Source organism: Erigeron canadensis, chromosome 5, assembly GCF_010389155.1.
Source record: "Erigeron canadensis isolate Cc75 chromosome 5, C_canadensis_v1, whole genome shotgun sequence".
Taxonomy (NCBI): Eukaryota; Viridiplantae; Streptophyta; class Magnoliopsida; order Asterales; family Asteraceae; genus Erigeron; species Erigeron canadensis.
In genome coordinates, this window is record NC_057765.1 from 29,096,195 (window position 1) to 29,106,866 (window position 10,672).

At 31.7% G+C, this 10,672-nt stretch overlaps 1 protein-coding gene across 1 annotated transcript; it reads left to right on the forward strand.

The window, feature by feature from the left end:
* The first annotated feature begins 4,501 nt into the window (after positions 1 to 4,501).
* On the forward strand, positions 4,502 to 9,335 carry LOC122599546 (zinc finger CCCH domain-containing protein 3-like). Its single transcript, XM_043772071.1, has 7 exons — positions 4,502 to 4,794; positions 5,196 to 5,359; positions 5,589 to 5,642; positions 6,991 to 7,107; positions 7,176 to 7,439; positions 8,087 to 8,326; positions 8,845 to 9,335. The coding sequence occupies exons 1-7, from the start codon at positions 4,725 to 4,727 to the stop codon at positions 9,121 to 9,123; spliced, it is 1,188 nt and encodes a 395-aa protein (XP_043628006.1). The 5' UTR covers positions 4,502 to 4,724; the 3' UTR covers positions 9,124 to 9,335.
* Positions 9,336 to 10,672: the final 1,337 nt, after the last annotated feature.

A 10,672-nucleotide genomic window follows, 5' to 3' on the forward strand; every position in this document is an offset into this window, starting at 1 on the left:
AGGTGGGACCAACTCTCACCTGCCAATATTTTGTTATACATGCAAAGTGAGTCTAAACTGAGACGATAAGAGACTTGGGACATTGGTCCATACCTATTTCTGGTGTTCCTTTTGGATCTTGACCAACTTTCATTTTCTAAGCTTTGTCCCTATGATATATTTTATGTATTTTAACTTTGTTCATTTCATGTTATATGTATCTAACTTTATCAGCTTTTTAAACATTGTTTATAACCAATTGAATTTTCTTGTTTTTAATATTGTGCACATCATTTTCTATCAAATTACCCATCACCAAATTGGTTAATAGCAAAAATTTATGTTTTCTCACTTTAAGTCTTACCACAAAAAAGGTAATTTAATTGAAGATGACAAGGTAAATGGCTGGAAACATCCATGGAATTAAAAACCCCAATTAAACGGCTAATTAAATTTGATAAAAAGGATAGCTCGTCATCCCGGGATATCAATAGGGGAAGACCTCCTCGGAAAAAGTTTCTAACAAATAATTGGTTACTTATTATCAAGGTGACCACATACATCATTCTCGTGTACAATTAAGTGTTAAATATGCACCATACTCGTAATATTTTTAGAGCTAGACATATAATAATGAAATATACATAGTTTATAACACTTTAATACACTAAACGGTGGGAATGATCAAATTAATTTTATGCCGAGTACCTAAAATGAAAATAAAGAGTTTACAATTATATATAATACTTTTTTGTAGAAATAATTTGTTTAGAAATGAAGATTAAAGGAGACAGTGTGCGGCTTGGGGTGGCTCATGTCCCAACATGTTGTTCGACTATCGACATACCATGTTTAGGCACATCAATTGGTTTGACGTGTTGGTGAATCCGGCTGCTCGTGGTGTCTATATATAATGATTATATATACACCTTTATTTAAGAATTATTATTGGTTGAGTCATAGCGTAACCTTTGAAATGCAACAAAATATTTAATGAAAGAATCATATTAGTTTTTTTAGCTGTTTACAACATGGCTTGCCAAATGCCAACTAATTAAAAAATTTAGGTAAAACAAGATCTAGTTAAAACTGATTATTGATTTGTGAAAAATTCTTTGAATTGGCAATTGAAGAAAATGATGTATTTTTCTAAAAGTTTTCAGAATATAGTATGTTGAATATATGACAATTGTAATATACTAATTTTTTCTTAATTTTATCCTTAATTTTATTACATGTCATAATTAAGCTGTTAAAAAGATTATTAAACTATTTCTTTAATAAAATATATCATTTCCTGACAACTAAACCAATACTTAATATATGTCTCACAATTAAAAAATGTTGTACCTTATAAAGAATATAGTCCAATATAGAGTCTTTCTATGACATTAACCATATATCGAACATGTAGCAGGTGATTTCATACTTAATCTACGTTACTTCATATGTATGATATTAGTTTTTTCCGCTAGAACTTGTGGAGAAGTGATCTTCCTTCTACTTTCCAATTTCCATCTTTCGGTTGTTTTCAAAGTCACATTAATGCTACCCTCATATATCCGAACTTTGTGGAGTGATCTTCTTTCCAATGTTTTAAATACCGGTATTATGGTCGTACTGGTCGGGTACCCGGTACCGGTATTACCGGTATACCAAGCGCTACGTACCGGCACGGTAATTTAATTTTTGTATTTTTATTTTTTTAGAAATCCTAGAAAATTTGTTACAATTTAACGAAAATAGTCAAAATACAAATACAATTCACTCAAAAATAATAACAAATAGGTATTTCATAACAAAATATAAGTTTTAAAGTTTACAAATAACATTACATAACATTAAAGTATCAAAAAATAATTTTAAAAAAAGTTCAAAAACAAAATTTAAAATACCGGTATTACCATTCCAGTAATACAAAAAAATACCGCCCGGTATTGAATAGTGAAAATATCGGACAAAATACCGGGATAGTTGTACCGGGCCCTGTATCCGGTATTCTGGGTAATACCGGCCGGTACGTACCCGCATTTAAAATACTTCTTCCTTCTATCCTCCCCCCCCCCCCCCCCCCCCCCCTCCCGAATACAAGAAAATCAGAAGGAAGTCGAGATACAAACAAACAAAGTCACAAAGCACTTTAAATGTATACAAACAAAAAAAAAAATTTGTCCATCACATGAGCCATTTGGAGGTTTTAAATTCGATTAGTTGGAACTTGGAAATGCAATTTAAGGAGAATCTTCGTATGTTCACAAAAAGTTTATCTTTTATTCTTCCTTGATTGTTAAGGTCGTCTTAAGTGGACACATTACGCCCCCTAAACTATTACAATTTGCCATTTATTGTCCAAATCATTGTAACACGTATCATTAAGGTAAAAAGAAAAATCTTAACGTCTTAAGAGTATGAATTATATAAATATTGGTTTTAGTTGATGTTATGATAAGTTGAATATGCATGATGTTTATACTTTGAATAAGTTTAGAATAGTTTTTTTAATCTACATACATGTATCCTTAATTGACAATAAATATGAGAATTTTTGTAGATGTTCACCAATCTCAAGAAATTTTAATGATAAAACTAATTACATGTTTTTTCTTGTAATATATTTTGTTAATCGTAACACTAAATAATGCTAAACAAACTTTTGTTTTAACATAATCTAATGTCATACTAAATCCACAAATAATAATTAAATGCAAAAACTATATTTATTCTACATTATAAAACATGTAAAGGTATTTGTTCAAAAGTTTTAAGTAGTTTTTAATTTTTATTTAATATTATAATAAAATATATGCGATAACTATATTTATACTATTTAATATAAATCATATAATCAAAACAATTTTAAATTCATTAGAATTATAAATTTAATATATTATTACAAATGAAAAGGTTAGCATAGCAATATATGAGAATTAAGTAGAATAAAAAATGAAATTTATAACAACACTGCGATTCTTTTTTTACAAAACCATTTAATATATTGCAATACGGAGCTAGAGATCGGTGAAATCGATAGCCTTCATGTGACTCACCTTAGGTCGTTTAACATACATCTAATTTGATAAACGTAATATTTAGGACGAAGAAGTATAATAACTGGTGTTCTTATTTCCACCTCTAATTTTTCCGATATATCTCGTAACATACAATAAACAATACATGTATATTGCACAAAAAGGGATAGAAATACACAAAATAATAACGAACAATAGTACCCGTGTAATGCGGCAGTAAGATGATGGGGGTGATAAGTCATAGGAGGTGATAAGTCATAGAATGTGATAGCCAAATGCCTTAGCTGTACGGGCCCCGCCTTCGGGTTTAAAAATTCGTCGAAAGTATATCGAATGACATCTTAAATGAAAGAGCATGAAATTTGAAATTTTAAGAACACCTATACAATTTTTATAATTTATCGATATACAGTTTATGGAGGAAAGAGAAAAAAATGAGTAGTTGAGATTTGAAAAGAGAGGAAAAAAATGAGTGATTGAGATTTAAGGGTATTATATGTATATTTAGTAGAAATGTTTAAATTAGTAAATAAAGAAGAAAGGTAATTTAGATAATTTAAATTATCTTTTGAGATTTTAAAAAAGGACAAATTGCTTTATAAGATAGTATAGATATGAGGGACTATATATGTATATTGTATAATTAGTTGATCACAAATATGCTCCCAGTCAGGGACCAAAGGCGAATTACATGAAAAAAGTACAATTAAGTTTGCACTACATGTAACCTACCCACTCTCATCTACTGACACCTGTCCTCACTAATGTTCAACGGCCAAGATCACCAAACTTCCCTTCCACGCCACCCCCTCTTTCCCGCCTTTTCAACGGCGACGATTTTCCGCAATTTAATAAAAACACACTAAAAAAACCTACACAATTCAAAAAAGAATATTTTAAAATCTAAATTACCATCGTACCCTTTATTACCACATCATCTGCTTCTAGATTCCCAGGACTTTTTAGTCAACTGATAGTCGACAATTCTTCCCATTTCGTACACGAGCCTAAGACAATATTCATTATTTTATTTTTTTATATAATATATAGTCATTGAAATAAACAAAAACCAACTTATCTAGTCACAAAGAGCCTAATTTTTATTTTTTGTGTATACCAGCCTTAAATAACTCGGTTTAATCACAAAAATTGCTAAAATCGATCACAAAAAAACACATTTAGATTAAAACCTGAGTAAAAAATTAGCTCTTAATCTTGATGACCCAAATAAAAAATATACATAACCAAAAATAGTACTAAAATTCTTGTTGGAGACCGAGGAGATCCAAAATTTTAAAAAAAAAAAAAAAAAACTTTTTTTTTTTTTATATATTTTTTTTCCATAGAGAGAGAAAGAGAGGAAGAAAGAAGTTGTGAGAGAAATTTACCAAAATGGAAAAAAGTGAAGAAATAAATACAACAAGAATATTTATCAATTTTCTCGATCATTTTTATCAGATTCTTTTTTTTTTTTTTGCTATTTCAATTTTCTGATCATCTCATCAAAACAACAATCAAACAGCAAACAACCAGATTTATTATACAAGGAAAACATTTTAAAAAACAGAACACAAACACGCTCAAAGCAGAGGAATTGTGTTTTTTAACTGTATTTGAAATCTATATGTTTTTATCTATCTATATAATCATATAAATTTATATATATATACATACATAATCTATATATATATAATCTGTATCTATATATATCTTGGTATGCCGGATAATCGGCGTGTTCAGAGGAATGGTTCCGTCTCTTCGAATCCCTCTGTTCATAACATTGAAGGTACAAACTTATTACAATAATCTTTTTTTTTTTGTGTGTGTGTGTATATATATATATGTATGTATGTATGTATATGTGTGTGTGAGTGTGTTTGTATACATACGTATATATGTCATGTTACTGCTTTCTTGATAAGCTTATTTTATCAGCTAACATGTTATATTAGTTTGTTGTTGAATTGCAATTTGTGAATTTTGTAATTTTCCCCAAATTTTGTAAAATTTTTTTCGGATTTTTTTTTAATTAGAATTTTGGTGTGTCCGTACGATAATTTGGGAAAGTTAGGAGTTGTGAATTGTGATCATCAACTATTTTGAAGTTTGTGAATTATTTGTATATGTGTATTTATCTATTATGGTATTAAAATGTAAATTATTTATTTTTGCTGTTGGGAATTGTAGAAGCTGTAAGGAGATTGAGGATTCAGACAGACGGGAAAGAAGACGATGGTTCGATGGGGTATCCGGATAGACCGGGTGAACCCGACTGTATATATTATTTAAGGACTGGCATGTGTGGATATGGAAATAATTGTAGGTTTAATCATCCAACTCACATTGGCCAGGTAACCTTTTCTTTTTTTTTGGCTATAAATTAGGCTAATTTTTGATATGGTTTTTTGTATGATGATGGAAAGTATAGATGAAAATACTTATTTGTGACCCAAAGGTTGATTGATCGTCTCACTGGAAATAGACGCACTGTTGGTGTTTTCTAGCCTATTATTTATGAGTAATAAAAGGCTTTTTCTTCTTGTGTTTGATCGTTTGATGCACAAAGTTTGTAATTTTTAGGCCAATCAACTTGGAGGTGATCTACCAGAAAGAGCTGGAGAGCCAGACTGTGTGGTAAGTTTCTTCGTAATTGTAATGTGATCTTGCTGTTTTGAAAAGTATTGTACGGATTTCATAGTAGATATGGTCATATGATGTATCTTCGGATTTTGTATTTGTACTTAAGAGTAAGATTTGATTGTTTACACGTTGTGAAAGGTTGTATGAGAAAGTAACAATTTATGAAGTGTTAAGAAGAAAGGCTATTTCGAGTTTAGCTCTTTAGTAGTGTTCATTAGTGGTGACTATTAGAAATTAAGATACCTTAATTTTATAGGTAAATTGGAAGTGTTTGTTTAGGGGGCATTTTATGTGCCTTTTCAAAGTTCTTATTTTGATGTTTAGTAATCAGAATAAGATATATAGTTTAAAAATAGGTGATTCATAATTTCATATTGGGGATACTTCATAGTTGTGTAATTTATTATTTACCAAAAGCAGTGTTCTTTCTTGCTTCAAAAAATCTGATTATTTTGGCTATAAAAGCTAGAAAATCAGAACCAGAAATAAGGTATCACAAGCACTTGAAAACTAATCTGTTCGCAAATCCGGAGGCCTCTTTAGTGTCGGAGCATAGTTCCTTGTAAAGCAACCGAGTGCCATTCCTTGTAGGGTTACATTTCTACTCGGGTCTATAAATAGTGAATCTGCTTGACACATTAGTTTTTCGTTGGTATGTTTTTATCACATGGTTATACACACACACACACACACACACACACATATATTGAGAAGTGATTAGTTATTGCCTGTAGATGCTGCCCTGCTGCGCATACCACTCAACATTAAGTTTAATACTTTTATTGTTGGCTTGTTACTTGATTATCAGCAGCAGTAAGAGATAATGTGTATGTTGAATGTGCCCGAGTTTAATACAATGTCTGTTGTGCTTGTATGTATGCTAATAACATAATTTGGTTTAAAAAGAAGATATAAAGGAAAATATGACAACCTTAGGAAGTGTCTTACAGAGGACTAATATGCGGGCTTTTGGACTTTGAAGAATACATAAATCTGTTAAATTAAGAGATCTAGGGGTTATAGGATGTGCACTTTGAAGTGATTGTTGCAACTTTAAGAACGTTAATATAACCGTTTGATAATAATTACTGTGGTTAGGTTTAGAAATTACTTTTATACACTAAGCACGTACCTCTGCTTCTCCAAATCCGACTACTATGACACAAAAAATCAGAATGAGAGTTGCGTTTGCCAAAATGTTATAAAGTTGAGTCATCACTCTTGCAACATATTAAAACACTCGGTTAACTCTCAGGTTAAAATGGTTGTCTCGTGAGGATTACTTTGTGCTGTTACAACATGATTGTCGGCATTGTTTGTAATCTAAATTTTTCATTTTCAGTATTTTCTGAAAACGGGCACTTGTAAATATGGATCAACCTGCAAATACAATCATCCTCGTGATAGACGTGGTGCTGGACCCATTGTGCTGAATATGATTGGGCTACCTATGAGACAGGTAAATTTTTGTTTTAAATACCATTTTCAGACATGTTCTGATAATGCTAACTTAAAAAATTGCTTTAGGAAGAGAAGGCATGCGCTCATTACATACGAACTGGGTCATGTAAATATGGAGTTGCATGCAAGTTCCATCATCCACAGCCATCAATGGATGGATCAATACCATATGCATCAACTCTTGTTCCTTCATCCAGTATATCTACATGGTCATTACCTAGAGCAACATATGTTTCTGATCCTCTCTTACAGACTCCTCAAAATTACTTGCCATTTCTTCTTCCTCCTTCTCAAGGCGTGGGTCCTACACAACCTTGGAGTACTTACATGGTAACTATTGATGACTTGACCTTATTAACGTGTAACCAGCAATAAGAAGTTATTCCTTTCAAAAATAGTTATGTGAATTTCAGGAACGATAATCAAATTATCAGTTGTAACGAAAGATTGTGTAGACGATGGTCTTTGGGTGTGTGTTTTTTAAAGCTGTAATAATCAGATAATGGTTACTTAGTGTTTAGCAAGTTCTGAGTAATTGCAAATATTATGCCTAAACGAGTAGGCTTCAATGATTAAGAAGGACATTACATCTTGTATGATGGGAGTAAAAAGCCTAAAATCAGGTAAAAAGAAGGGATGGGTAGGTAACAAAAGTAAAAATAACCATTGATACTTAGTTTGAATTAATTTGAACTAATCATAGTCAAATTTGTTTATGCTAATGTTTCAAATCTTAAATTCGAACATCCATGAAATAATTGTCCTTGGTTTTCTCTAGTCTCATAATGGATAAGCTTATAATTTGTTGTTCGCTCGGTGTTTTTGAGTTCAGTTCTAGTATGTCAGTTTAAAGATAATAATTGAGAATTTTCAACATTTTAATCTCTTAAAATTTTTTTGTTTTCATGCAGCAAGCATAGCTGGTTTATTTTAGTTTCTGCACTGTAATATTTATATGGTATGGTGTTCTTTTTCAGAGTAGTCTGAACCCGGTAACCTCGTCTGGCATCTTTGGTGGTTCGGGTTCTATTGAACAGTCTTATCCATTAACATCTGCTTCCACTCTTCCCGAGCGGCCCGGTGAACCAGAATGTCGCTACTTCATGAACACTGGAAACTGCAAATATGGATCAGACTGCAAGTATCATCATCCAAGGGAGAAGATTGCTCAAATGGCTGCTAGCTCACTGGGTCCACTTGGGCTTCCTCTCAGACCTGTAAGCTGCTCCAATAGATGTTAAACCCTTGGTGTTTATAAAAGATTTTAGTTTTGACCCGTTTACTTGGGGATGGGTCTATTTGTGCCGTATTATCTCAAATGGATCGCATAAAAAGGTTTGCTAACAGGGAATGGGTCAAATGGGTTGAACATGTCAATCCGTTGTTAGCTGTAGAAACATCTATAAGTAATGGATATCATCTCCTAAATAGTTCTTACTCAGTTAATTTAACTATTTTATATTCATCATATTATGGTTTTGTAAACATTTAAAGCTCGTTATTCTCAATTTTTTTTCATTTAAATGGACAAAAAAGTGTTCGCAAGTCAAACCCAACGCAAACTTTTCAATATGGGTGAACAGTTAAGTTTCGGGGAAATCCAACCTAATCCCCCTTTGAACCGTACTTAGAAATTACTCCTGTTGACCCATTACATGACCCACCCATCCCTAACAATTTTAATGTTTGTCTACCTGAATCTCCTCCACACACAAAATGACTCACAACAATGCAGGGGCAAGCGGTTTGTTCATATTACAGTCTGTATGGAATATGCAAGTTCGGGCCAACATGTAAATATGATCACCCTTTGGTGGGATATTCATACAATTACCCCATGAATCTGCCGAGCATACCAGTTATTGATCCATCTGTAATTTCATATGGCGGGATGTACCGTTCTTCTATATCGTCCCCTTCGAAACATGCAGGTGCTAGAACACCAAGAAGTACACCATCGCGTTCACTTTCGCCTGAACATGAAGACGGTGCCTCCCCTTCAAACTCGGAATGAATCTGATTGAGGTTATTTAGTGATATTTTTGAGAGATGAATTCAAGGATTTATTTTTGGTTCTGAATAAAATGCAGGTGAGGAAAAATGTTTTAACTTTTACTGCTATCACTCTTACCATTTTATTCGGCATGAACTGTTTATTTTTTGTGTCTATGGATGATTCTTGTTAATGTTATGAGTTGATGTTTTCTATTGGTCTTTTTACTTTAACTTCTGCATACATTATCTTTTTATGCTATCGGGGTACCCACTAATAATGATGTAACTGTATTTGAAGTGATTTTATATATTTCGTAGTTTTACATGGAAAAGTGTGATGAATTGGCCTCGTTTTGGTCTAGAACTGACAGGGCCTTAAGTAGATGTGTAATGGCCCTCAATAAACCAATGGTGTTCACTTTTGGGCAGCTTTGGCTATGTGGCTTTTGGTTATAGTTATGTGGCTCTCGTGGTTTCAGTTTTGGCTCTAATCATTCTACTGAGCATGGGCCAAATTGAGCCCAACGGGTCATCAATACTTGATATTGATATAACCCATCTATACTAAATTACTAATATATAAAAATTATACCTCATGTTGAAAACTTTAGATTTTTGGTACATGCGAAATTAACGTTTTACTCTTAATGAATCAACTTATGCAATTATTCTATCATCTTTTAAAAGATATTCATTACTCTTTTAAATCAAATATCTTTATATCAAATACCTACATCACTTGACGCATCTGCCGTCACCATTCGTCGATGCCACTACATCACTGTCCTCGCCGTCGCATTGCGCGGGTACCATGCTCACCATAGTTTCTTTAAAAAAAAGCATAATAATTGTAAATTACATAAATACTAACTAATCAAGCCGGGTTAACTTATAGTCGTTTTGCATATAAACCGAATAATATCCGGATAGCTTTAAAATATGTTGTCATATCTAAATGTATAATAACAACAATATGTTGAAAATTTGTAATAAGTTATCATTTAAAATTGAACTAAACGGAAACAAAGTTATGCAGTTATGAATATACGTTGAAACACATACGGTTGGGAAAAGCAAAAAAGTAAAACCGTTATCCTGAAAGATGTCATAGTTTTTGGCCTATTATAACAAAAAATTAAGGTGGTTAAAATCTTACATAATAATGTGGACATTTAATAAATATATATATATATATATATATATTTAAAAAAAAGGATATTTTGCATTTTAACTTAGCAAATATGATGTCATAATTGAATTAAAAGGTTGTATGGGAGTACCATATAAAACAATTTGTACGAAGATCAAAATTTTTCTTTATTTATATAGTAGATACTGATAGATAAATCTTAGTACGATAGATATGAACATTAACCACCATCATCCATCAACGAGGTTTAACTAACAATCATACCCCTGGTATTTTCATAAAATTCTTACGCTTATAACTTTTTAAATAAATTTAGGAAAATGTTAAATGAAGTTTTTAAGGCTTCACTCAACGTGCATAAAAAAGTTGTACATTTTCATATCAAAATTATATCCCTGAATTTTATGATAAGTGTACA

Bases quoted from the DNA above. Each gene is read 5' to 3' on its own strand.
- LOC122599546 (XM_043772071.1), top strand. From the start codon at position 4,725: ATGCCGGATAATCGGCGTGTTCAGAGGAATGGTTCCGTCTCTTCGAAT. The intron at 4,795-5,195 runs GTACAAACTTAT...TGGGAATTGTAG, and splicing joins CTCTGTTCATAACATTGAAG to AAGCTGTAAGGAGATTGAGG. The intron at 7,440-8,086 runs GTAACTATTGAT...GTTCTTTTTCAG, and splicing joins AACCTTGGAGTACTTACATG to AGTAGTCTGAACCCGGTAAC.